Source organism: Oncorhynchus gorbuscha, unplaced genomic scaffold, assembly GCF_021184085.1.
Source record: "Oncorhynchus gorbuscha isolate QuinsamMale2020 ecotype Even-year unplaced genomic scaffold, OgorEven_v1.0 Un_scaffold_126:::fragment_4:::debris, whole genome shotgun sequence".
Lineage (NCBI taxonomy): Eukaryota > Metazoa > Chordata > Actinopteri > Salmoniformes > Salmonidae > Oncorhynchus > Oncorhynchus gorbuscha.
The window spans coordinates 271,473-298,093 of record NW_025744568.1 but is presented as its reverse complement, the minus strand read 5'-3'; the positions used below and the strand labels follow the sequence as shown (position 1 = coordinate 298,093).

Genomic DNA, 26,621 nt, shown 5'->3' with positions numbered 1-26,621 from the left:
CTTATGGGAGATGAACTGTTGTCCCAGTCTGAGGTCCTGAGCGCTCTGGAGCAGGTTTTCATCAAGAATCTCTCTGTACTTTGCTCCATTCATCTTTCCTCGCTCCTGACTAGTCTCCCAGTCCCTGCTGGTGAAAAACACCCCCACAGCATGATGCTGCCAATGCTTCACCGTAGGGATGGTGCCAGGTTTCCTCCAGATGGGACTCTTGGCATTCAGGCCAATGAGTTTAATCTTGGTTGCATCAGACCAGAGATTCTTGTTTCTCGTGGTCTGAGTCCTTTAGGTGCCTTTTGGCAAACTCCAAGCGAGCTGTCATGTGCCTTTTACTGAGGAGTGGCTTCCATCTGGCCACTCTATCATAAAGACCTGATTGGTGGAGTGCTGCAGAGATGGTTGTCCTTCTGGAAGGTTCTCCCATCTCTACAGAGGAACTATAGAGCTCTGGTCAGAGTGACCATCGGGTTCTTGGTCACCTCCCTGACCAAGGCCCTTCTCCCCCTATTGCTCAGTTTGGCCGGGCGACCAGCTCTTGGAAGAATCTTGGTGGTTCCAAACTTGTTCCATTTAAGAATGATGGAGGCCACGGTGTTCTTGGGGGACCTTGAATGCTGCAGAAATGTTTTGTACCCTTCCCCAGATCTGTACCTCGACACAATCCTGTCTCTGAGCTCTACCGACAATTCCTTCGACCTCATGGCTTGGTTTTTGCTCTGACATGCACTGTCAACTGTGGGACCTGACATAGACGGGTGTGTGCATTTCCAAATCATGTCCAATCAAATGAATGTACCACAGGTGGACCCCTATCAAGATGTGGAAATGTCTCAAGGATGATCAATGGAAACAGGATACACCTGAGCTCAATTTCTAGAAACCTGTTTTTCGCTAAGTCATTATGGGGTAGTGTGTGTAGATTGCTGCAGATTAGTAATTCTTTTTTTATTTCAGCTATTTTAGAAAGGCTGTAACATAACAAAATATAGAAAAAGGTCTAGGGGTCTGAACACTTTCCGAATGCCCTGTATATCTCTTATCTCATCCTCTACATGGTGGAGCTGTGATTCCTCTACCTGGTGGAGCTGTGATTTCTCTCCATCCTCTACTTGGAGCTGTAATTCCTCTCCATCCTCTACCTGGTGGAGCTGTGATTTCTCTCCATCCTCTACCTGGTGGAGCTGTGATTTCTCTCCATCCTCTACATGGTGGAGCTGTGATTTCTCTCCATCCTCTACCTGGTGGAGCTGTGATTTCTCTCCATCCTCTACCTGGTGGAGCTGTGATTCCTCTACCTGGTGGAGCTGTGATTTCTCTCCATCCTCTACCTGGTGGAGCTGTGATTTCTCTCCATCCTCTACCTGGTGGAGCTGTGATTTCTCTCCATCCTCTACCTGGTGGAGCTGTGATTCCTCTCCATCCTCTACCTGGTGGAGCTGTGATTTCTCTCCATCCTCTACCTGGTGGAGCTGTGATTTCTCTCCATCCTCTACCTGGTGGAGCTGTGATTTCTCTCCATCCTCTACCTGGTGGAGCTGTGATTCCTCTACCTGGTGGAGCTGTGATTTCTCTCCATCCTCTACCTGGTGGAGCTGTGATTCCTCTCCATCCTCTACCTGGTGGAGCTGTGATTTCTCTCCATCCTCTACCTGGTGGAGCTGTGATTCCTCTACCTGGTGGAGCTGTGATTTCTCTCCATCCTCTACCTGGTGGAGCTGTGATTTCTCTCCATCCTCTACCTGGTGGAGCTGTGATTTCTCTCCATCCTCTACCTGGTGGAGCTGTGATTCCTCTCCATCCTCTACCTGGTGGAGCTGTGATTTCTCTCCATCCTCTACCTGGTGGAGCTGTGATTTCTCTCCATCCTCTACCTGGTGGAGCTGTGATTCCTCTCCATCCTCTACCTGGTGGAGCTGTGATTTCTCTCCATCCTCTACCTGGTGGAGCTGTGATTCCTCTACCTGGTGGAGCTGTGATTTCTCTCCATCCTCTACCTGGTGGAGCTGTGATTTCTCTCCATCCTCTACCTGGTGGAGCTGTGATTTCTCTCCATCCTCTACCTGGTGGAGCTGTGATTCCTCTCCATCCTCTACCTGGTGGAGCTGTGATTTCTCTCCATCCTCTACCTGGTGGAGCTGTGATTTCTCTCCATCCTCTACCTGGTGGAGCTGTGATTTCTCTACCCGGTGGAGCTGTGATTTCTCTCCATCCTCTACCTGGTGGAGCTGTGATTTCTCTCCATCCTCTACCTGGTGGAGCTGTGATTTCTCTACCCGGTGGAGCTGTGATTTCTCTACCCGGTGGAGCTGTGATTTCTCTACCTGGTGGAGTTGTGATTTCTCTCCATCCTCTACCTGGTGGAGCTGTGATTTCTCTCCATCCTCTACCTGGTGGAGCTGTGATTTCTCTCCATCCTCTACCTGGTGGAGCTGTGATTTCTCTCCATCCTCTACCTGGTGGAGCTGTGATTTCTCTCCATCCTCTACCTGGTGGAGCTTTGATTTCTCTCCATCCTCTACCTGGTGGAGCTGTGATTTCTCTCCATCCTTTACCTGGTGGAGCTGTGATTTCTCTCCATCCTCTAACTGGTGGAGCTGTGATTTCTCTCCATCCTCTACTTAGTGGAGCTGTGATTTCTCTCCATCCTCTACTTAGTGGAGCTGTGATTTCTCTCCATCCTCTACCTGGTGGAGCTGTGATTTCTCTCCATCCTCTACCTGGTGGAGCTGTGATTTCTCTACCCGGTGGAGCTGTGATTTCTCTCCATCCTCTACCTGGTGGAGCTGTGATTTCTCTCCATCCTCTACCTGGTGGAGCTGTGATTTCTCTCCATCCTCTGCCTGGTGGAGCTGTGATTTCTCTCCATCCTCTACCTGGTGGAGCTGTGATTTCTCTACCCGGTGGAGCTGTGATTTCTCTCCATCCTCTACCTGGTGGAGCTGTGATTTCTCTCCATCCTCTACATGGTGGAGCTGTGATTTCTCTCCATCCTCTACCTGGTGGAGCAGTGATTTCTCTCCATCCTCTACTTGAAGTGTGAGAAAAATTAACTGAAAGCAACTAACGCTTCAATCCATTCTCTGTCTTTGATTGAAGGGCCCACTGGGAATACAAGGTCCAATGGGTTTCCCTGGTATTACTGTAAGTATTAGTACTGCATTTACTGATATTTATTTGGAATTAGATGGAATCCATTTTTATGCTGTCCTTGGAGTGATTCAAAACACTATGAAGGACCAGGTTGCATGCTTTTCAGCTACTTACTTTACTTGCCCTCGTCTGACAACTGACCCCTCACCTCTGACCTCTACAGGGAAAAAGAGGACCAGACGGGGATAAGGGAGACCCTGGACCAAAGGGGGAGAGAGTAAGAACCCGGTCTCTGGAGACCTGTACACATTCCGCAAAACTAAAGCTGTTGATTCATCCTTTTTACGTCTATTGTGAGTTACCCGTTTATCTGTTTCTGTCTCTCTCTCTCTCTCTCTCTCTCTCTCTCTCTCTCTCTCTCTCTCTCTCTCTCTCTCTCTCTCTCTCTCTCTCTCTCTCTCGCTTTCTCTCTCTCTACTCTCTCTCTCTCTCTCTCTCTCTCTCTCTCTCTCTCTCTCTCTCTCTCTCTCTCTCTCTCTCTCTCTTCCTCTCTCTCTCTCATCCTCTCTCTCTCTTCCTCTCTCTCTCTTCCTCTCTCTCTCTATCTCTCTCTTCCTCTCTCTCTCTCCTCTCTCTCTCTCTCTCTCTCTCTCTCTCATCCTCTCTCTCTCTCTCTCTCTCTCTCTCTCTCTCTTGTTCTATTTCTCAGGGTGTTCAGGGTGCTTCGGGTATCCAAGGGCCTCAGGGAGAGAGGGGTCCCAGTGGCCCCCCTGGCTTTACAGGGCTCAAAGGTCAATCTGGCACTAAAGGCATTGAGGTAGGCAGCCTCTCTGCCTTATCACTGTATCTAAAGTTATAGACTGACACTTTACCAGTGGAAGACTGATGGATTTTGGATATTTTCTTTCAGGGTGAGAATGGAGAAAATGGCCCTCAGGGAAAACTGGGCAGAGAGGGGCTGAAGGTCAGAGAAGACTTCAGAAAGGAATGCATCATAATGAATGTAACATTTTGAATGTCATTATTTCATCAGTCTGCCTGTTAGGATTGGTCAAAATGATGATTCAACTGCGGATTTCATGTCCTGAAATAGTGTCCCAAATGGCAACCTATTCCCAGCCTGTGTAGTGCTTTTGACCAGTCCTATCGGGTGCCATTTGGAACATGTAGTGTACTAAATATCTCTGTGTTTCTTTGAAGGGGAATAGAGGGACAGATGGGCGCAACGGCAAGCCTGGACACAGAGGGAACAAGGTAGGACACTCTCCCATTGAATGTGTTGATGAAGGTTGCTAAATTCCAGTCAAATTTCCAAAATGTCCAGATTATCCAGCATTTCTAGGATATGTCATTACTGGGAATTATGGGAAAGTTTCTGGAATTTTGTGTTAAGTAAAGCGTGATTTAAGTTCTGCGCTTGATATTGGAATGGTATCCTGATTGCCCTCCTTTACCCAGGGTCGCGTGGGTCAGAGAGGGAATGTTGGCCAGCCTGGTCAACCGGTAAGCACAGAACATTCACAGACAAACACTAGTGGAGACATCTTCTTGATCAATTTGCATTGCAAAGTACATCAAAATACTTGACAAATCAGATATAAAGTGTACACCTCAATGGGCAATATCTATGTTGGCAGTACAGCAGATCTGTAGTGTGTGTGTGTGTGTTTCCACTTGTTTCCAACAGGGCTTGCCAGGCCCTCCCGGGACAGAGGGATCAGAAGGAAAGCCTGGTACACAGGTTCCCATTTTATATCATATTTCAATACAGTGACCCCTGAAAACACTGAGCTTGTATATACTGCATACACTGAGCCATGTACACAAAATAGACTGGCAATCAACAGTTTTTCTTTGGTCAGATTTTTCCCTGTCTGTACTGCATACATTGGCAGATTGTTGAGAAAATATACGAAAGTATTGCTCAAGAAAAGTATAGGTGCAATCAGAAAGGATTATAGTAAAATGTCTCCTGAGTAGGGTTGTCCTGTGTTTTCAGACTTCAGATGGAAAATTCCTGGAAGTTATCGAATTTTGCATGCAACCCTTCTCCTGGGGGTTTCTGTAGAATCAGATCACTGTAGTCATTCTGGCTCTAAACAGCAGATGGCGATCTTCACAACCCTGATTCGTGTGACATATTCACGAGCGATTGTCATTGCATGTGGGGCAGACAAACCGGAATATGCGTTCTCAACTTTAATTCATCCCTCCTCAATTTTAACCTCATGTCATTACATTCTAACATGAATATGACCAGATGAATGGCATTTGTGTCCTTGTTTAAAATTAGTTATGGAGATACTGTATTTGCTCATGTTCCAGCGCTATGTCTCTTATTCACACTAATGCTTGTGTATACAGTGCATGACCTCTGTTGGTGTCTATTGAGTTGACACTCGTTTCTCATGTGTTGCAGGGTCTCTCTGGTTCGGTGGCAATAGCTGGCAGTAAAGGCCTAAAGGTAAACCAAGAAGATGCTTTAACAGTATACATAGGCTTATCGTAGAGACTCATACTCAATACATGTGGTTCACGTAAAGGTCACTATGAGACCTAGTAACTCTAAGGACTTCTTGTGGTCAGTCTCATTATGTTTCAATTCATTGGTTGGTCAATGATACACTGTAATTCTCCCAGCTCAGCTATTTTTGACCGGGCAGGGCGAGGTGCTGAAGGAAAGCAAATCAAAACACCGTGTCACATTTTATAGGACACCCCTGAAATATATGATGGGTTTTATATTATTTTGTGACCAGGCAATCACAACAAACGCAGACTAGGCCCCCCCAAAAAATTTCATAGGGCAGAAAAGTACTTGCTACCGAAGCTAGTTAACGATATCGGGTGTCTCTCCATGCTTGTAAACGGGAGCTGTAAAAGGTTCAGGAGTGTGAGGGCGTAGGTCAGTGATATTGCATCACCGCCACACACACTGATGGTTTCCCACGCACGAGCACGCACACACACACCTGTGCATTCACACACGCACACGCACTCTCACATAAACATATGAGTGTGTGGGGTGTGGATAATATAATATGAGGAGGCGTGAAAGTGGTTTCTAGCCCAGTTAGTCACCTCCAGAGGATCTGTGATCTGGCCAGTGTAATGTATTTCAACCTCAGCTATATACTGTATTATAAACTGGGTGGATTTAGCCCTGAATGCTGATTGGTTGAAAGCCGTGGTGTATCAGACCGTATACCACAGGTATGACAAACATTTTATTTTTACTTTTCTAATAACGTTGGTAACCAGTTTATAAAAGCAATAAGGCACCTCGGGGGTTTGTGTATCGCCAATATACCACAGCTAAAGACTGTATGCAGACACTCCGTGTTGCGTCTTGCATAACAGCCCTTAGCCGTGGTATATTGGTCATATACCCTCCCCCCCCGGGCCTAAATATAGACTCCTCACCAGGCAGCGAGAACACTAAGGGGAAAAAGGAGTAGGGAGCCAAGGAAGAGGGATGAGATAAATGATTTGGCATGTGGGCATTATCACCCATTGATTATCCATTTGATAAAGTAATGTGCCACTGCCATCATCAACGTATCCATAAAAAAACAAATAAAAATGTTAGATTTTCAATTTAGATCGCTGAAAGTTGTTCTTTGATTGAATGTTTCTTGCAGGACATTACTCCATTGTTGATGTTATGTACATTATTAGGTGGTAATAAAACAAAGGTGGCCCATTAAATAAGGTACAGTTAACCTCTGTACCAGAGGCATAATTACTGAATAGCCTGCATATAGTTGGTCCAATTAACTCATGATTACAAAGTCATTAAACGGTAGATTAAACAGCTGAATAGCAAAACATTTGTAAACTCAGTTAAACACTGAATGGACTCACAGCATCGTGTATTATATGTAATCAATTCCAATGAGTTTTTTATTTGCATTTTAATGTTCTCATCGAGTACACCCATGCGATAAGCTCTCTTCTTTCTTCATCTCTCCATCATTCTCTCATTCTCCTCTTACTCTTTCCATCACTCTTTCGCCTTCCTTGTCCTTCATCAAGGGATTCCAGGGCATTGCTGGAGAGCCAGGTCCAGAAGGCCCCTCAGGACCTCCGGTGAGTCTAGAAAGCCTCAAAGTTTATTCCAATCAGACACTTTAAGTTATTGTGTTCCACCAACAATCATAGGACATTGATTGTGGATATTACTATCACAAACTTGCACAATGATCTGGCAGACATTCCTATATAATCAATGACTAGCTGCAATGATGAGCCATGAACAGAGTTAGTGTTGGGGACTGAGGCCATCTGCACACAGCGTGCAGTGTGAGTGACTACTGTCTCATTGACAGGGCACACCTGGACGGATAGGACCAACAGGTATCCCTGGGCCGCTGGGAGAGAGGGTGAGTGACACATTTAACACGAAAGTGGTTGATGTGATTCTCAATAGGACAACTTTGAACCGTGTGAGTGTGTGTGTGTGTGTGTGTGTGTGTGTGTGTGTGTGTGTGTGTGTGTGTGTGTGTGTGTGTGTGTGTGTGTGTGTGTGTGTGTGTGTGTGTGTGTGTGTGTGTGTGTGTGTGTGTGTGTGTGTGTGTGTGTGTGTGTGTGAGACGCTGTGTCTCTCCATCAGGGCTTCACTGGGAAGGAAGGTGTGGAGGGCCCTCAGGGCTCAGTAGGCACGTATGTAAGTGATGCTTCCGTAGGGTGTACAGGGCCAAGGGTTTGATCAGCACACTGAGAATGTCTCTGTTTTGTCCTCGTGTGTGCTTGTGCGCGAGTGTGTGTGTGTGTGTGTGTGTGTGTGTGAGTGTGCGTGCGTGCGTGTGTGTGCGTGTGCGTGTGTGTGTGTGTGTGTGTGCAACGTCCTTATATTACCACTCCCGTGTCTCTCTTGCCCCCAGGGTTTCCCGGGTAACGTGGGAATGCGTGGTACAACTGGTCACATGGGAGAGAGGGTAAGGACACGCATATGAATTATGTAGTCAGTGATTATTCCAAACGAACAGACCTGCACCAGCATCACACGTTTCTATGTGTAGTTCCTTTGAAATGTTTAGTCGTTATTGCGACTGACTGTGTATTTGTGTCTCAGGGAGAGACAGGTGTGAGAGGCCTGCCTGGTCCTTCTGGGAAGCCTGGACCTCCAGTAAGTAACTGTGCTGTTATTGACAAGTCCACATACTGTATGTGACAAGTCCTTGTGGACAACTTCATTGAGTCGGGCATTAGTTTGGGTGATGGGTGTATCGAGCCTGTGTTGACTGGGCTGTATTTTATAGGGTTTATCAGGACCTCCTGGGGAGAGAGGCCCTCCAGGACCTCAGGTGAGATCAACCTCAAACACATTGGTCAATCCATTTTTATTTTTTTGTTTCACCTTTATTTAACCAGGTGGGCTAGTTGAGAACAAGTTCTCATTTACAACTGCGACCTGGTCAAGATAAAGCAAAGCAGTTCGACACATACAACAACAACAGAGTTACACATGGAATAAACAAACATACAGTCAATACTACAGCAGAAAAAAGTCTATATATACAGTGGGTGCAAATGAGGTGAGTAAAGCAATACAATAGGCCATAGTGGCGAAATATTTGCAAGATAAATAAATTAATACAGTACGGGGATGAGGTAGTTGGATGGGCTATTTACAGATGGGCTATGTACAGGTGCAGTGATCTGTGAGCTGCTCTGATAGCTGGTGCTTAAAGCTAGTGAGAGAGATGAGTCTCCAGCTTCAGTGATTTTTGTAGTTCGTTCCAGTCATTGGCAGCAGAGAACTGGAAGGAAAGGCGGCCAAAGGAAGAATTGGCTTTGGGGGTGACCAGTGAGATATACCTGCTCGATTGCGTGCTACGGGTGGGTGCTGATATGGTGACCAGTGAGCTGAGATAAGGTGGGGCTTTACCTAGCAAAGACTTGTAGATGACCTGGAGCCAGTGGATTTGGAGACGAGTATGAAGTGAGGGCCAGCCAACGAGAGCGTACAGGTCGCAGTGGTGGTTAGTATATGGGGCTTTGGTGACTAAACGGATGGCACTGTGAGTGTTGGAGGCTATTTTGTAAATGACATCGCCGAAGTCGAGGATCGGTAGGATGGTCAGTTTTATGAGGGTATGTTTGGCGTCATGAGTGAAGGAGGCTTTGTTGTGAAGTAGGAAGCCGATTCTAGATTTAACTTTGGATTGGAGATGTTTCAAGTGAGTCTGGAAGGAGAGTTTACAGTCTAACCAGACACCTAGGTATTTGTAGTGGTCCACATATTCTAGGTCAGAACCGTCCAGAGTAGTGATGCTGGACGGCTGGCAGATGCGGGCAGCGATTGGTTGAAGAGCATGCATTTAGTTTTACTTGCATTTAAGAGCAGTTGGAGGCCACGGAAGGAGAGTTGTATAGCATTGAAGCTTGTCTGGAGGTTAGTTAACACAGTGTCCAAAGAAGTGTCCAATACCAGAACTACATTTCCCAAATATCTCCTTTGAAAAATCAATCCGCAATGCGATGGTCATTGGCTGTATTTTGTAGTCCATACTTTTCCTCCTTAATGATCTCTCATGGTTTTCTCGTAAGGGTCGGCTGGGGGATCTGGGACCCACAGGGTCAGAGGGCCTACAGGTGAGTTAAAGCAGAACAGGCCTTATCACCACTCCATCAACAGTCAAAATGTTCTTACATATCCATGCTCTATAATACACTGTCATGGTACAGTTAGTCATGCTTGGCCAGACCAAAAGTGTAGACACAATATACAATGGGAACAAGACCAATACTCACCTGTGTGTTCCAGGGACCCCCGGGTCTGCAGGGTTCAGATGGAGGGACAGGGAAGCCGGGGCCCAGGGGAAGCAGAGGGCCTCCGGGAACACAATGTCCTGGCGGACCAGCTGGAACCCCAGTGAGTGGGTACTTTCCAGCCGCTGCTCTCTTCTCCTCTAAACAACCTCTGAGGACCGTAAACCTCTAGAACCTCTGTATAATCTCGTATGGGACATTGATGCCTGTTGGATGGATTTCTTGTCAGGGTTCAGTAGGTGAAATCAATCAATGTATTCGTAATTGATTAGATGGCTTACGATTCGTTACCTATCGGATGCTTATTTGGCATGGTTTGGGATACCAAGCGCAGCTCTTTAGCCATGTTTCAGTGTGCTGTGTTGTCCATCGTTTTAAACTCTATGTGGTCCAATTCCCAGGGAATTTCAGGTGCTGGTGGACTCATAGGACCAGCAGGGGAAAGAGGAGAAATGGTAAGTACAGCAAAGATAATGAGACGACGACAATAATATGTCTAGGAATGCAAAACTCCGGTAACTTTCCCCAAAAAGTTCCGGTTTTCAAGATATCCTAGTTGGAGGATTTCCTGCTTATTCCTACTGATTTGAAAAGTTGCCAGAATTCTGCAAGCCTAAATATGATCTAGCAATGTTTGATGTGCTGTGTGTTAAACCACACTGTTTTTGGAACATGACAGGGTGTGCTGGGACCTCCTGGTGATCTTGGTCCTTCGGGACTGGATGGGGAACAGGTTGGTTGAACACACTTCCAATAGGAAGTCTAATGTTTCAGGCGGGTGCATTTTCTGATAGTTCTCTTCCGTTTCCTGTTTCCAGGGTACTCCTGGCCAATCAGGGTTAGAGGGGCCACCAGGAACGAAAGGGGAACAGGTCAGGGATACTGACACCATGATGCCTCTACAAACACATGGTTTCAATATATTTTTCACCTCTCAATACTTCTTCTACTTCACATGTATTCTAGGGGGACCTAGGGCCTTGTGGGAAGTTTGGTCCTCCAGGGCAGCCTGGAGATCGAGGTCTACAGGGGCTCAAAGGGTTGCAAGGCTCTCATGGACAAATGGGAAAAGAGGTGAGCATGCCTTTGTCAGTTGACGTCTACTCTACCTACCTGAACCTTCACCTGTAGATTCTCACATGTGCACTTACTGTAGTGCATACCCCTTTATCTAAGCATCAATACACACAACAAGACCATACAATATACTCTGCAGTGTAACTCTTGAGATGTCTCCTTTGGTTCTTAGGGTGATGTCGGACCTACTGGCGATGCTGGTGGGCCAGGTTTCAAAGGGGAGAAGGTAAACAAACACTGACTTTTCAGCACACAGCATCAATGTGAATGTGCTGTATGTATACTGCATATCTATTCTATTCATATCTATTGCATTGGACACTAATTATTGACAGGGCCATAGAGGGGGTGGGCAGTGGTTACAAACAGGTTGAAAACTGGTTAATATTACATCATTACAAACAAAGTTGAACATTTGTTGAAATTATTTCTTAATTTTAATTGAACCTTTGTTTAACTAGGCAAGTCAGTTAAGAACAAATTATTATTTACAATGACGGCCAGCCATAATTACAAACAGGTTGAAATGTAGTTGAAAGAACGTAATTACAAACAGGTTGAAATGTGGTTGAAAGAACGTAATTACAAACAGGTTGAAATCTGGTTGAAAGAACATCATTACAAACAGGTTGAAATGTGGTTGAAATAACATCATGGTGATGTCTGACTGACATGGCTGTTATTTGCAGGGTGATGTGGGACCTCTGGGGCCAACAGGGCGGAATGGTCCATGGGGGGCGCTGGGGGAGAATGGGGAGAAGGGACCAAAGGGAGAAAAGGCTCACATCGGACTTATGGTGAGTGTTCAGATGCCAATACATAATGAGCTGCACATTCTAGCGTATGTTCAACACACATTGAAACCATCAAATGGAATCAACTGAAGTGATTTTCAATGTGATTTTTGAGATGTGGCTTTGGGTGATCAATTTGATGACTGATGCTCCACCTCTGTGCTGTGTCCACCAGGGTCAGCCAGGATTTATGGGAGAAATAGGACCCGCAGGCTTGTCAGGGCTACAGGTGAGTCAGGAAGCGATATTTATGTCAATTAAATGTACGTGTTTTTCTCTGACAAGTATTGACCACTACCAGATACTACTACAGTATATGTCACTCAAAGTTCTACGTTTCTTGTTGACATTAACTGAAATTGATCAATGTTCCAATGAGCATATATATAGATTAGACTTCTCTGCACTGTTAGGCTCTTTCTCAATTTATCCTTCCTCGATTCCCCACATCCTCTTTTTTTACTTCTTTCTCAAAACTGATTGGAGAAGAAGACCTGAAGGGACCTTGAATCTAGTCCTCCAATAGGGTTGCGAAGGAGGCGAGGAGATAGGATGGGAGGAATTGAGGAAACACGGTTGGACATAGTGTTGTCAGGGTGACGGTGATTCATTGGTCTCTTCTGCTTCTTCTCAGGGTATCATGGGCCCCAGGGGGCCTCCAGGGCCAGATGGACCTGAAGGAGAGAAGGTAATGACTTGATTCCCTGGCCTGCACATCAAATGGAGGAGCAATTCAGGACAGGGAAATGCTAAACGCTTCCACTAACCCAAAAAATCCAAGCAATTACTTCAGAGCAGATGTGTAATTCTCATCTGATTTCTCTGTCTCTCTCTTTCTCTAGGGCCAGTCTGGGTCTGGCGGAACCATCGGACAACCTGGCAGAATAGGGCCTCCGGTAACAGTCGCTTCAAAACCTAATTACTACAGTACTGATATTGTATGCAGGGTGAATGGCATTTGTCCTTTTGGTATAAATGCATGTTTTCTTGTTATTGTATTCTCAGGGGGTGGCTGGAGTCTCAGGGGTCAGAGGTGACCCGGGGAAGCCAGGAGCACAGGTCTGTGTCTTTTAGACCACCGTCTAGTCAAGTCAGCCATATTCCCAGTGATTCCCCTACGAACAGCATTATCCATGTGCTGGTGTGGTGTATATTGCAGGGTCCAGTTGGGAAGGTTGGGCCTGAGGGAGACCTGGGCCATAAAGGTGAGCCAGGGCCAGACGGAGAAAAAGGTGAGCCAGGGGGATCAAGCGAGCCAGGAGAACAGGTGAGCACATTCATTGTTGCTGCCAGTTTGGCCTTTAGGCCCCTAAAGCAACACATCAGTTCAGGTTAAATAGACAGTGCCCCATTTAACCCCAATTCAATGTCTGGTTTTATTATAAATGTCATTTTCATAATATACTCTACCATGCAATTAATCAGAAATAGATAAGTCTTCAAGGTATTTGATTTTGTATTGGTCTCTGTAGGGGCTCGACGGTCTGCCGGGCATCAGAGGGCCACCAGCACTTCCTGGTTTAGAGGTAAAGAGCAGCGACATCTTAGTCTGGTCCCAGATCTGTTTGTGCACTTGCCAACTCTGTTGCTCATTGTCAAGTCAAACATGTCAGGCACTCAGGCTAGAATTTTTTTTCCTCAAAGACATACTATTTGCTTCGGCTTCATTCTTCCCTGTTTGTTATTGTCTCCTCTCCCACAACAGGGGCCACAGGGTGAGGTGGGAGCCCAGGGGCCAGAAGGTCCCCTTGGGGTGCTGGTGAGTACACAGACACAGGGATGCCATGGATGATGTAACTGCATTAGGCTCCTATAGCAGCGGGTTTCCCTCTGGGTTTGTTGTCTAGCCGATAATGATAACCTCAAGTAGTGTCAAATGGTCATCTTTAGTATGTAAAACTAACAGCACTACCAGAAGGTCGCCTATATATATGTCTTCAACCTGATAATCTCCGACATCGTGGATGTTTCTTAGTCATTCTATTGTGTTGAATGTTGCAGGGTGTCAGGGGAAGCCAAGGACCTGAGGGACAACAAGGACTGAAAGGAGAGAAGGTGAGATCAAGATGCTCCATCTCTCTATTATCCTTTTCTCATTCCTTCTCCTCTTTGTACCGTGAAACCCAATCTCAAGTCTGGCACTGGCCTGCATTCAGCTCACCTCTCTGGGGCACAAAGTGCACACAGAGGCTAGATTATATCCTCCTGTTTTGTTGATGCTGTGTTTGCTCAACAGGGAGATGACGGCAGAGATGGATCACCTGGAAAGACAGGTCACATCGGAAGGAGGGTGAGGGCTCCCTCCTTCAATCCGTTCAATTTCACAGTGTGAATAAAAAGGGGTTGGAATTCAAGGAAAATAGATGATCCGGGTTCATGAATGAAAGATGAGGGATGCACTCAAAAGTAGCTCACTACAAAGGGAATAGGGTGTCATTTAGGACACGGCCGAGATGTGTCCGTGTGTTTTACCCTTGCCTCGTTCACCGACATTGTAAACATTCACAGGGCAAAAGAGGCAAGGCTGGAATCAGGGGCACAAGAGGAGAGAGGGGACCAAAGGTCAGAGGTCGGGTGATGTGAAGGGTCACACACGCACATGCACACACACACACACACACACACACCCACACACTCCAATCTCTTAACCATGCTGTATATCATACATATCATGGTGTGCACGAACGTTGTGTCCTGTCATTCCTACAGGGGAAAAGGGGAAATGTGGGATTGATTGGTCCTCCAGGATGGGCAGGGTCTATAGTAAGTCCAACAGATTGATACTGTTTCATTTCATCATTCAATCCCAGGGCAGAGATAGCCTCCGATGCACTTCACTGTGAGCAGTATTGTTTCAGAAGAGTAAAGCGTTGTTACATGATAATGCTTTAGGTCGGCTGATGATCGATACACAGCTGACGTCTCTTCTCTCTCAGGGAATCCCAGGCTCGCGAGGAGACGGAGGGCATCAGGGTGACAAAGGGAGCAAGGTAGGAATAGAATTTAATTATTGATACGAGTGAATCAGCTAGAGTTGCATTGGGAAACCTTATTTACCATATATGTTCCCCCCTACAGGGAGAGAAAGGGGACATAGGGCCGCTCGGTCCGCCAGGGGGTGATGGCCTAAAGGTACGTTTTGATTGAAAAACGTCTGGTATAAATAAAACGTCTCCGACTAGGAGTGCTGATCGAGGATCAGGTCCCCCGCCTGTCCATTGTCAGGGTTCACCTAGCAGTCATGATTTGGGGCTGTACAAATGTTTGATGTATCAGAATAATTGATTATGCTTATGTTTTATGAACAGAAGGGGAGGGGTTATAAGACCCCTCCCTCCTTACATTTATAGAGTTTTAGACTACGGATTAACAGTATATATATTCATTGTAGAAGTTTAGTATTGGTCTACAGTTGCATTTGAGTTTTCTCTCTCTTTCCGCCTCATTATAAAGAGGCCCATCTTAGAAATGTGCGACTTAGACAGAACTCTGCCGGGGAGTGACGGAGACGAGGCAAACATTCCACAACAAAACAACTTTGGGGGGAGGGGACATTTACTGCTAAGTGTTTAGCTAACAATAAAGGCCCTGTTTATACAGCTTTGTGGGCTGGTCCCAGGAGTAGAGGATGATGACGTAGGCAGTGACATCACCAGGGCGCGACTTAGGGTTTAATGAAACAACTGGAGACCTTTTGTTGGAGGCAGAACTTACTCAGAAACATGCATGCTATGTTCCTGTCTGTCAACCTCTGTCTGCAATTGCATTAATAAAGGATTTTGAATGATTTTATTGAATATATTGTACTAATGCTAATTTCACCAATGAACCAATGATTGACAAAGAAGGACGTAAGAAACGTACCCTTAACACCATCGACATCAATCTGGAATGCAAAGCTTATCCTAGGTCAACACTCCTACTCTGAGACACGACAAACAATCCTTGGTGTCAATCTGGAATGCAAAGCTTATCCTAGGTCAACACTCCTACTCTGAGACACGACAAACAAGCCTTGGTGTCAATCTGGAATGCAAAGCTTATCCTAGGTCAACACTCCTACTCTGAGACACGACAAACAAGCCTTGGTGTCAATCTGGAATGCAAAGCTTATCCTAAGGTCAACACTCCTACTCTGAGACACGACAAACAAGCCTTGGTGTCAATCTGGAATGCAAAGCTTATCCTAAGGTCAACACTCCTACTCTGAGACACGACAAACAAGCCTTGGTGTCAATCTGGAATGCAAAGCTTATCCTAGGTCAACACTCCTACTCTGAGACACGACAAACAAGCCTTGGTGTCAATCTGGAATGCAAAGCTTATCCTAGGTCAGCACTCCTACTCTGAGACACGACAAACAAGCCTTGGTGTCAATCTGAATGCAAAGCTTATCCTAAGGTCAACACTCCTACTCTGAGACACGACAAGCAAGCCTTGGTGTCAATCTGGAATGCAAAGCTTATCCTAGGTCAACACTCCTACTCTGAGACACGACAAACAAGCCTTGGTGTCAATCTGGAATGCAAAGCTTATCCTAAAGTCAACACTCCTACTCTGAGACACGACAAACAAGCCTTGGTGTCAATCTGGAATGCAAAGCTTATCCTAAAGTCAACACTCCTACTCTGAGACACGACAAACAAGCCTTGGTGTCAATCTGGAATGCAAAGCTTATCCTAAAGTCAACACTCCTACTCTGAGACACGACAAGCAAGCCTTGGTGTCAATCTGGAATGCAAAGCTTATCCTAGGTCAACACTCCTACTCTGAGACACGACAAACAAGCCTTGGTGTCAATCTGGAATGCAAAGCTTATCCTAAGGTCCACACTCCTACTCTGAGACACGACAAACAAGCCTTGGTGTCAATCTGGAATGCAAAGCTTATCCTAGGTCAACACTCCTACTCTGAGACACGACAAACAAACCTTGGTGTCAATCTGGAATGCAAAGCTTATCCTAAGGTCAACACTCCTACTCTGAGACACGACAAACAAGCCTTGGTGTCAATCTGGAATGCAAAGCTTATCCTAGGTCAACACTCCTACTCTGAGACACGACAAACAAGCCTTGGTGTCAATCTGGAATGCAAAGCTTATCCTAAGGTCAACACTCCTACTCTGAGACACGACAAACAAGCCTTGGTGTCAATCTGGAATGCAAAGCTTATCCTAGGTCAACACTCCTACTCTGAGACACGACAAACAAGCCTTGGTGTCAATCTGGAATGCAAAGCTTATCCTAGGTCAACACTCCTACTCTGAGACACGACAAACAAGCCTTGGTATCAATCTGAATGCAATGCTTATCCTAAGGTCAACACTCCTACTCTGAGACATGACAAACAAGCCTTGGTGTCAATCTGGAATGCAAAGCTTATCCTAGGTCAACACTCCTACTCTGAGACACGACAAACAAGCCTTGGTGTCAATCTGGAATGCAAAGCTTATCCTAGGTCAGCACTCCTACTCTGAGACACGACAAACAAGCCTTGGTGTCAATCTGAATGCAAAGCTTATCCTAAGGTCAACACTCCTACTCTGAGACACGACAAGCAAGCCTTGGTGTCAATCTGGAATGCAAAGCTTATCCTAAGGTCAGCACTCCTACTCTGAGACACGACAAACAAGCCTTGGTGTCAATCTGGAATGCAAAGCTTATCCTAAGGTCAACACTCCTACTCTGAGACACGACAAACAAGCCTTGGTGTCAATCTGGAATGCAAAGCTTATCCTAAGGTCAACACTCCTACTCTGAGACACGACAAACAAGCCTTGGTGTCAATCTGGAATGCAAAGCTTATCCTAAGGTCAACACTCCTACTCTGAGACACGACAAACAAGCCTTGGTGTCAATCTGGAATGCAAAGCTTATCCTAGGTCAACACTCCTACTCTGAGACACGACAAACAATCCTTGGTGTCAATCTGGAATGCAAAGCTTATCCTAAAGTCAACACTCCTACTCTGAGACACGACAAAAGCCTTGGTGTCAATCTGGAATGCAAAGCTTATCCTAAGGTCAACACTCCTACTCTGAGACACGACAAACAAGCCTTGGTGTCAATCTGGAATGCAAAGCTTATCCTAGGTCAACACTCCTACTCTGAGACACGACAAAAGCCTTGGTGTCAGGTTTAACCTCATAGAGAAACGACAGACAGACAGGTTTGTCAACATTCCAGAAGTATGACGTTGCCTATAATGCCATGCTGTCAGTAGGAGATGGGCTGTGACAAACAGACTGACTAACTGTATGTTTTACAGGGTAGTCAGGGTCCTGTTGGGGTGCCAGGACAGACAGGCCCAAAGGGAGATCAGGTGAAACAACATTATCTCAACACACTCTTCATTTCAAACCATCTATCGCAAGAACTCTCTACGATAGCACCATAGCCATTAGTGACAATTACCAATAGCCATGAGGCTCATTGAACCAATAGTGATCTATCAGAGTTGTTTTGCTTTCTTTTTCTTTCTGAAAAGATTCAGTGATAACTTTTTAATCAACGTTTCATGATCTACTATTTCCAACCAGGGGAATATCGGACCTTCTGGGCCAAGAGGAACACCTGGGATGCCAGGACTACCTGTAAGAAACCCTTCCTGAATCATCTTAGAAATACCTTCCCAAGCCCTTTCAATCCTCTCAAATGGCTCCCTATTACTAGTAGTGCACTACTTTTGACCAGTGTCCATAGGGCTCTGGTCGAAAGTAGTGCACTATATATGGAATATGTGTTCCATTTGGGGCACAGGGAATGTAAAATCATAGTTCTTTTGCAAGGACAAACGAGCGCTAGACCACTAAGTCCATCATTCAGCCACATATCTTAACAACCCCCATGTCCATTAACCATCAAGACCAAGACTCGGCCTAAAAATAAGTTATTATGATGATTATGATCATGCCTAGAATTCCTTTTAAATTTTAAATTGCAGACTCTTATATAAGTCTTTCACCAGACTGTCCTGCCATTCTGCCGTTCTCTCCGAGTTTAGCTGTAGATTATTACTCTGTTCAACTCGCCATCGCCTCGGCTCTTAAAAGCAGTGAAGCTGGAGCTAATGTGATCCTAATGCAGTGAGTCAAGGCATTGCAAGGTTGCAACAGCTGTTAGTGCAGAGCGGAGTACTTCCAACCCGCGACTCAAACTCATCTTCATTTTCTTCTCTCGATCTGTAGGGTTTGTTTGGAGAAAAGGTATGATATAACAAATGAGTTTCTTGTTTTCTCAACATTTCAAAACCAAACCCCACGTAGAGCTGCTTTTTCTCACAGTGAAAGCAAACATTCACACGCACATATGTCATCACAATGGACAACACAGAGGGGAAAGTAGTGGGATAGTACTATAGTGTGCATTTCCTTATCTAATTACATTTGTAAGTACGGAATGGTAGAAATCCACTCTCGTCTCACTATATGGCCTGTATGTCCATAGGGTTTGAAAGGATTTGAGGGATATCCTGGGCAACCTGGTAAGAGGGGCCTGCCGGTAAGTGGCACTGATTTCATACGTAATGGTCAATAGTACATTTCGTCAAATGCTGAAGATTGACCACAGAGACAACACAAAAAAAAGATTGCATCCATCACACAGTAACCTCCCACTTAGGGTTACACAATTCTGATTATGTTCCCAAAATTCACAGATTTTCTAGAAATACTTGTTGGAGGATTTCCTGCTTATTCCCAAACGATTTGAGGAATATTCCAACTGGGATTTCTGGAAAACCTGGGTATTTTGAGAAAGTTACTGGAATTTTACAACCCTAGTCCCACTCTTTTTTTTTGTTGCATTTGTTTCAGGGGGCACCTGGACTCCCAGGACTTCCAGGTCCTTCAGTGAATCTGACCCTCAATCAACTCAAGGCAAGTAGGACTGTGTCCCAAAAGCCATTAGATGAAGTGGTGGAAGAAATAACTCCATAACGATCATATCGTTCTCATCACCATTGTAGGACCTGATGTATCTGTCAGACAAGCCCAACTACCCCCTGCTTCAGACCCTGCTGGACTCTCTACACCAGGACCTGAGGCTGCTGATGGACCCCCCTGACGGCAACAAGGAGCACCCTGCCACCACCTGCCTGGAGCTGCGGCTCTGCCACCCCGATTACACCAGTGGTCAGAAACCCTATCTATCCCTGTATTGTACAGTTGAAGTCAGAAGTTTACATACACTTAGGTTGGAGTCATTAAAACTTGTTTTTCAACCACTCCACAAATGTCTTGTTAACAAACTATAGTTTTGGCATGTTGGTTAGGACATCAACTTTGTGCATGACACAAGTCATTTTTCCAACAATTGTTTACAGACAGAATATTTCACTTATAATTCACTGTATCCCAATTCCAGTGGGTCAGAAGTTTACATACACTAAGTTGACTGTGCCTTTAAACAGCTTGGAAAAATACAGAAAATTATGTCATGGCTTTAGAAGCTTCTGATAGGCTAATTGACATCATTTGAATCAACTGGAGGTGTACCTGTGGATGTATTTCAAGACCTACCTTTAAACTCAGTGCCTCTTTGTTGGACATCATGGGAAAATCAAAAGAAATCAGCCAAGACCTCAGAAAAGAAATCGTAGACATCCACAAGTCTGGTTCATCCTTCGGAGCAATTTACAAATGCCTGAAGGTACCATGTTCATCTGTACAAACAATAGTACGCAAGTATAAACACCATGGGACCACGCAGCCGTCATACAGCTCAGGAAGGAGACGCGTTCTGTCTCCTAGAGATGAACGTACGTTGGTGTGAAAAGTGCAAAATCAATCGCAGAATAACAGCAAAGGACCTTGTGAAGATGCTGGAGGAAACGGGTAGAAAAGTATCTATATCCACAGTAAAACGAGTCCTTTATCGACATATCCTGAAAGGCCGCTCAGCAAGGAAGAAGCCACTGCTCCCAAACCGCCATAATAAAGCCAGACTACGGTTTGCAACTGCACATGGGGACAAAGATCATACTTTTAGGAGAAATGTCCTCTGGTCTGATGAAACAAAAATAGAACTGTTTGGCCATAATGATCATTGTTATATTTGTAGGAAAAAGCGGGAGGCTTGAAAACCGAATAACACCATCCCAACCATGAAGCACGGGGGTGGCAGCATCATGTTGTGGGGGTGCTTTGCTGCAGGAGCGACTGGTGCACTTCACAAAATAGATAGCATCATGAGGATGAAAATGATGTGGATATATTGAAGCAACATCTCAAGACATCAGTCAGGAAGTTAAAGCTTGGTCGCAAATGGGTTTTCCTAATGGACAATGACCCCAAGCATACTTCCAAAGTTGTGGCAAAATGGCTGAAGGACAACAAAGTCAAGGTATTGGAGTGGTCATCACAAAGCCCTGACCTCAATCCTATAGAACATTTGTGGGCAGAACTGAAAAAGCATGTGTGTGCAAGGACGCCTACAAACCTGACTCAGTTACACCAGCTCTGTAAGGAGGAAAGGGCCAAAATTCACCCAACGTATTGTGGGAAGCTTGTAGAAGCCTACCCAAAATGTTTGACCCAAGTTAAACAATTTAAAGGCAATGCTACCAAATACTAATTGAGTGTATGTAAACTGACCCACTGGGAATGTGATGAAAGAAATAATAGCCGAAATAAATCGTTCTCTCTACTATTATTCTGACATTTCACATTCTTAAAATAAAGTGGTGATCCTAACTGACCTAAAACAGGGAATTTGTACTAGGATTAAATGTCAGGAATTGTCAAATACTGAGTTTAAATGTATTTGGCCAAGGTGTATGTAAACTTCCGACTTCAACTGTATCTATCTGTGAGCCAAAGCCCTTTGTGCTGCTTGAAAATACTCATTAATGGCCACAGCATCCTAATCCCATGGCTCCCAAGTTGTCAAGGCAAATTAGAAGCTTGGTAGAGAAAGACAATGTTATCCATTGTCTGGCTAGTTCTCAGAGGAAGATCTCATAGCTCTTTAGGAGTGTTGTTGCACATCATAGCGTATGAAGACTAGTGAATATACATGAATGTTACAGGTCAGGATGAGGATACACTGAGATGATGGTTGCTCTTTGTCTGTACAGGGATGTATTACATTGATCCTAACCAGGGCAGCCCTGCTGATGCTCTCCTGGCCTACTGCAACTTCTCTGGTACAGCCGCACACACCTGCCTTCACCCCAGAGACGCCCAGGTAGACAATAACATCATCAGTACCCCACACATCTCACCTCTCACCCTCACACCTCTCTATCAAACCAACAGTGGGAATAATCCTGCAACAAATGGCTACAGAATAATGAGATGCTGTCTGGGCAAGCAGAGAATAAATCAATTTTTAACAGGAATACAATTTATTTATTTATTTATTTTTGCCTTTGAGCTAAATGCTAATATCAAGAACAGAGACTGTCAACAGACACATTTTTAAATATGCCTCCAGGTATCAGTGTAAACTTTTTAGAATTCATGCCATTGACCAGTGTGTATCTGACAATTGAGCAGATCCTGCAAGCTAATATCCACAATCATATTTATACTTAATAAATATGCCATTTAGCAGACGCTTTTATCCAAAGCGACTTACAGTCATGTGTGCATACATTCTACGTATGGGTGGTCCCGGGGATCGAACCCACTACCCTGGCGTTACAAGCGCCATGCTCTACCAACTGAGCTACAGAAGGACCATAAATACCATACGCATAATTGTCACACCCTGACCATAGTTTGCTTTGTATGTTTCTATGTTTTGTTTGGTCAGGGTGTGATCTGAGTGGGCATTCTATGTTACATGTCTAGTTTGTTTGGCCTGATATGGTTCTCAATCAAAGGCAGGTGTTAGTCATTGTCTCTGATTGGGAACCATATTTAGGTAGCCTGTTTGGTGTTGGGTTTTGTGGGTGATTGTTCCTGTCTCTGTGTTTGCACCAGATAGGGCTGTTTTGTTTTAACACATTTCTTGTTTTGTTAGTCTATTCATGTATAGTTTCTTTATTAAAATACCATGAATAATAACCACACTGCATTTTGGTCCACCTCTCCTTCAACTCAAGAAAACCGTTACAATAATACATAATCATATTTATACTTAATACCATACTCCTAATACATCATATTGTTTTATACCTAAAGATGCCCACGAAGGCCTGGCTTATGGATTCAGAGACCGACAGCTCGTTCCAATGGCTCAGCAAACAGGAACAAGGATTTCAGGTTTTCAGTTCTCTCTACTTCTCCTCTGAAATATACTCTCTCTAGTGTCAACTATTCAATTTATAGTAACAGAAAGCTCATTCAATTGCAACTGCATCAATTGAGTGTACTGATGTCTCACAGTCTCTCATAGCAGAGTTCTAAAGCAGAATGTCTCCCTTTCTACCACCACTGGCAGTTCTATTATCCAGGGGCCAATGTGGTCCAGATGCGTTTCCTGAGGTTGCAGAGTTGGAGAGCCTTGCAGAAGATCACCTACACCTGCCACCCGGGACACAGACTGGGCCACACAGACAGAGAGGTCAAGTTCCTGACAGACACAGGGAGACAGAGTTACTTAGGAACTCTTAACGACTGCATTGTAAGTTTGGTTTTGTGTCATTTGACCAAGTATTTCACTTACAAATACGTTAGAGTTATGCACTCCTTGCTAAGAGTGAACGAGAAATAGGATTTAAAAATATAGTTTTTCCATGATTGCTGATGTTTATTTTTGGCCAACTGCGTAATTGTTTTTCTGTTTGTGCTGTGGCAGCCGGGAGATGAGGTGGACTCGCTGGAGCCACGGGAGTTTGTGTTTGAATTTGAGGACCTCAACCTGCTTCCTGTTAGAGATGTGGCTGTGTTCGGGGGCGGAAATGTCACGCGCGAGTTTGGCTTCACCATCGGGCCCGTGTGTTTCAGCTAGAGAGGGAGACATGGGGCCCATAGGCTCATTTCCCACCCCCTTGGACTCACCGAGGGAGGATAAGAGACTGTGTTCAGGACCCCAAGACAGCTGGAGAACAAGAAGACAAAGGGAATCAATCGCTCTGGCATTCTGTGAGGGCATCACTCCTCTTTCCATTTGATATTTTTGGTGGAGATCAATCAATTCTCTAATTGACTGGCTCCACATAAATTACTCTTTGAGCGTGCATCATTTTTCCAAAGTTCTTTCGGACAATTGTGTTTTTATTTACAGAGACGTTTATCATGTAATGAATAATTTATATCATGTTGTTTTGATTTCTATATAAAATTGTTTTGTTTTTTAAATCTTTTTCCATTTGTTTTCACAGCAACAGTTTATTATGCTGTAAAGCTTTCCATAATAGCTAACGACCTATTTTGTATATGAACAGTCCTATGCCCTAACGGTCTGTTTTGTGTCCGATGCAGTGGATTCAACCTCTCACCAATCCATTTGGACACAACTAACGTTGTCCTATAGATCATCACTGACCTTCCCAAAGGTGCTCACTGACAAAACCACTGCTTGTATTTCAAGGCGCCAAGGAACTCGCTTTTGCGTTGTTTAACTTGTTTCTTTAGATTAGATAATGAACAACCTGTTCTAAAACCCTGATCTCTTGCAATGAACTGATTCCCTCCCTGTTGGCAGTGACGGAGGCACAAAAAAAAACTATTTCAACCATCCTTGACATTTGTACAGTTTCTGGCCTATTTTTTTTATTTGTAAAAAGCCGCATATTATCAGTGCTCGTTTCAGCTCATTCTTGTGGTACAGTCTCAGGTGCAGTCTTGATATTCAACATGGCACTGAAGCTGCCGTGCACACTACGTGATATATACTACGTGTATTCAAAACGTAACTCAATTGAAGGGCTATAGATCTATTTCAGGTGTTCTAATAAAGAGGCATTATGTTGGACTGCTGGCTCTCCCGCCCAAGCACTTTAGCACTGGGCAATTGCTTTCCAAGTCATCATTTCATTCAATCAATTAGCCTAAGTGAAGAAGCAGCATACCCTGTCCCTGCAGCTACTCAGCAATGCCAGGATTGCTCAAGAGGTGGGTGTTCATTATTGGCCTGTGATCACAAAGTGTTTCAGAGTAGGAGTGCTGATCTCAGATCAGTTTAGCCTTTTAATCATAATTATATGGACCGGGGGACCTGATCGTGGATCAGCACTCCTACTCAGACTCTTTGTGAATATGGGCCATTGAGAGCAGTGCATTTAATTTCTTTCCATCATATTTTTGATCATAAAGAAATTCAGTATTGTAGTTGTCTGTCTATACTTATGTAGGATCTTAATTTGAACACCCTTTGGTCCTGAGAATTTGCAAACTTATCGTCTACTAATGTCCATTAATTACAATCCACATAACAATTCACATTTCATGTTGCTGCAGGATTATTTTCCTCCTGTAGCGAACTGGTTCAAATTAAGATCCTACATATGTACACTATATATTCAAAGTATGTGGACACCCCTTCAAATGAGTGGATTTGGCTATTTTAACCACACCTGTTGCTGACAGGTGTATAAAATTGAGCACACCGCCATGCAATCTCCATAGACAAACATTGGCAGTAGAATGGCCTTACTGGAGAGCTCAGGGACTTTCAACATGGCACTGTCATAGGATGCCACCTTTCCAACAAGTCAGTTTGTCAAATGTCTGCCCTGCTAGAACTGTTCCAGTCAAATGTAAATGCTGTTATTGTGAAGTCGAAACGTCTAGGAGCAACAACGGCTCAGCCGCAAAGTGGTAGGCCACACAAGCTCACAAAACAGGATTACCGAGTGCTGAAGCGCGTAAAAATTGTCATCAGTTTCAACACTCACTACCAAGTTCCAAACTGCCTCTGGAAGCAACAAGCACAATAACTGTTTGTTGGGAGTTTCATGAAATGGGTCTCCATGGCCGAGCTGCCTCACACAAGCCTAAGATCACTATACGCAATGCCAATCGCCGGCTGGAGTGGTGTAAAGCTCGCCGCCATTGGACTCTTGAGCAGTGGAAATGCATTCTCTGGAATGATGAATCACGCTTCACCATCTGGAAGTCCGACGGATGAATCTGGGTTTGGCAGATGCCAGGAAAACGCTACCTGCCCCAAAGCATATTGCCAACTGTAAAGTTTGGTGGATGATAAATAATAGCCTGGGGCTGATTTTCATGGTTTGGGCTAGGCCCCTTAGTTCCAGTGCGAGGGAAAGCTTAACGCAACAGCATACGATGACATTGTAGACGATTCAACTTTGTGGCAACAGTTTGGGGAAGGCCCTTTCCTGTTTCAGCATGACAATGTGTGCAATGCGAGGTCCATACAGAAATGGTTTGTCGAGATCGGTGTGGAAGAACTTGACTGGCTTCCACAGATCCCTGACCTCAACCCTTTGGGATGAATTAGAACGCCAACTGTGAGCCAGACCTAATCGCTCACATCAGTACCCAACCTCACTAATGTTCTTGTGGCTGAATGGAAGCAAGTCCCCGCAGCAATGTTCCACGATCTAGTGGAAAGGCTGTTTTAGCAGCAAAGGGGGGACTTACACCACATTAATGCCCATGATTTTGGAATGAGATGTTCGACGAGAAGGTGTCCATATACTTTTGGTCATGTAGTGTATGTGTAATGGCCAACCAACGATCATGGAATTCAGGAAGGTCTCAGGGAACATACAGTATCTTTGCATGCAGTAGCTTGCATTTAGGAACATGTATAATGTTCTGTCTTATAAGTACTCAACTTCCAATCAGTAGCCACCTCCCATACCAAACTCCAGGAAGAACATGCCAAGCATTGCAGATAGAAATGTTTCATAGAAGGGTGGACATCACTATGTGGAGTACAAGAACAGTGTCCTTTCTAGTATACAGTAGGGCTTATTTTTATCAGCAAAATATTGAATTTTTCACTGTACACACTTGGATCACTGATAGGTCAT

General features: G+C 44.7%; 1 protein-coding gene and 1 long non-coding RNA gene across 2 annotated transcripts in view; one reads left to right on the top strand and one right to left on the bottom strand.

Annotated features, from left to right (window-relative positions):
- Positions 1-25,182, top strand: part of si:ch211-196i2.1 (collagen alpha-1(I) chain) — a 47,173-nt gene extending 21,991 nt beyond the window's left edge. The window contains exons 18-62 of the mRNA XM_046332288.1: positions 3,094-3,138; positions 3,311-3,364; positions 3,797-3,904; positions 3,998-4,051; positions 4,288-4,341; positions 4,546-4,590; positions 4,775-4,828; positions 5,507-5,551; positions 7,123-7,176; positions 7,416-7,469; positions 7,700-7,753; positions 7,971-8,024; positions 8,162-8,215; positions 8,349-8,393; positions 9,640-9,684; positions 9,857-9,964; positions 10,263-10,316; positions 10,541-10,594; positions 10,680-10,733; positions 10,828-10,935; positions 11,111-11,164; positions 11,628-11,735; positions 11,908-11,961; positions 12,367-12,420; positions 12,575-12,628; positions 12,738-12,791; positions 12,892-12,999; positions 13,205-13,258; positions 13,438-13,491; positions 13,734-13,787; positions 13,969-14,022; positions 14,241-14,294; positions 14,442-14,495; positions 14,669-14,722; positions 14,811-14,864; positions 18,000-18,053; positions 18,271-18,324; positions 18,919-18,936; positions 19,178-19,231; positions 19,546-19,608; positions 19,698-19,863; positions 21,807-21,916; positions 22,858-22,938; positions 23,117-23,299; positions 23,474-25,182. Coding sequence (XP_046188244.1) covers positions 3,094-3,138; positions 3,311-3,364; positions 3,797-3,904; positions 3,998-4,051; positions 4,288-4,341; positions 4,546-4,590; positions 4,775-4,828; positions 5,507-5,551; positions 7,123-7,176; positions 7,416-7,469; positions 7,700-7,753; positions 7,971-8,024; positions 8,162-8,215; positions 8,349-8,393; positions 9,640-9,684; positions 9,857-9,964; positions 10,263-10,316; positions 10,541-10,594; positions 10,680-10,733; positions 10,828-10,935; positions 11,111-11,164; positions 11,628-11,735; positions 11,908-11,961; positions 12,367-12,420; positions 12,575-12,628; positions 12,738-12,791; positions 12,892-12,999; positions 13,205-13,258; positions 13,438-13,491; positions 13,734-13,787; positions 13,969-14,022; positions 14,241-14,294; positions 14,442-14,495; positions 14,669-14,722; positions 14,811-14,864; positions 18,000-18,053; positions 18,271-18,324; positions 18,919-18,936; positions 19,178-19,231; positions 19,546-19,608; positions 19,698-19,863; positions 21,807-21,916; positions 22,858-22,938; positions 23,117-23,299; positions 23,474-23,626 — 3,051 coding nt within the window. The 3' untranslated portion in view covers positions 23,627-25,182. The remainder of the gene's footprint in view (positions 1-3,093; positions 3,139-3,310; positions 3,365-3,796; positions 3,905-3,997; positions 4,052-4,287; positions 4,342-4,545; positions 4,591-4,774; positions 4,829-5,506; positions 5,552-7,122; positions 7,177-7,415; positions 7,470-7,699; positions 7,754-7,970; positions 8,025-8,161; positions 8,216-8,348; positions 8,394-9,639; positions 9,685-9,856; positions 9,965-10,262; positions 10,317-10,540; positions 10,595-10,679; positions 10,734-10,827; positions 10,936-11,110; positions 11,165-11,627; positions 11,736-11,907; positions 11,962-12,366; positions 12,421-12,574; positions 12,629-12,737; positions 12,792-12,891; positions 13,000-13,204; positions 13,259-13,437; positions 13,492-13,733; positions 13,788-13,968; positions 14,023-14,240; positions 14,295-14,441; positions 14,496-14,668; positions 14,723-14,810; positions 14,865-17,999; positions 18,054-18,270; positions 18,325-18,918; positions 18,937-19,177; positions 19,232-19,545; positions 19,609-19,697; positions 19,864-21,806; positions 21,917-22,857; positions 22,939-23,116; positions 23,300-23,473) is intronic.
- Positions 9,396-11,134, bottom strand: LOC124016951. The gene is made up of 3 exons (XR_006835437.1): positions 10,153-11,134; positions 9,844-10,067; positions 9,396-9,678 (listed from the first exon to the last, which is right to left on the bottom strand). It is a non-coding gene; the product is annotated as an uncharacterized LOC124016951 (long non-coding RNA).
- Positions 25,183-26,621: the final 1,439 nt, after the last annotated feature.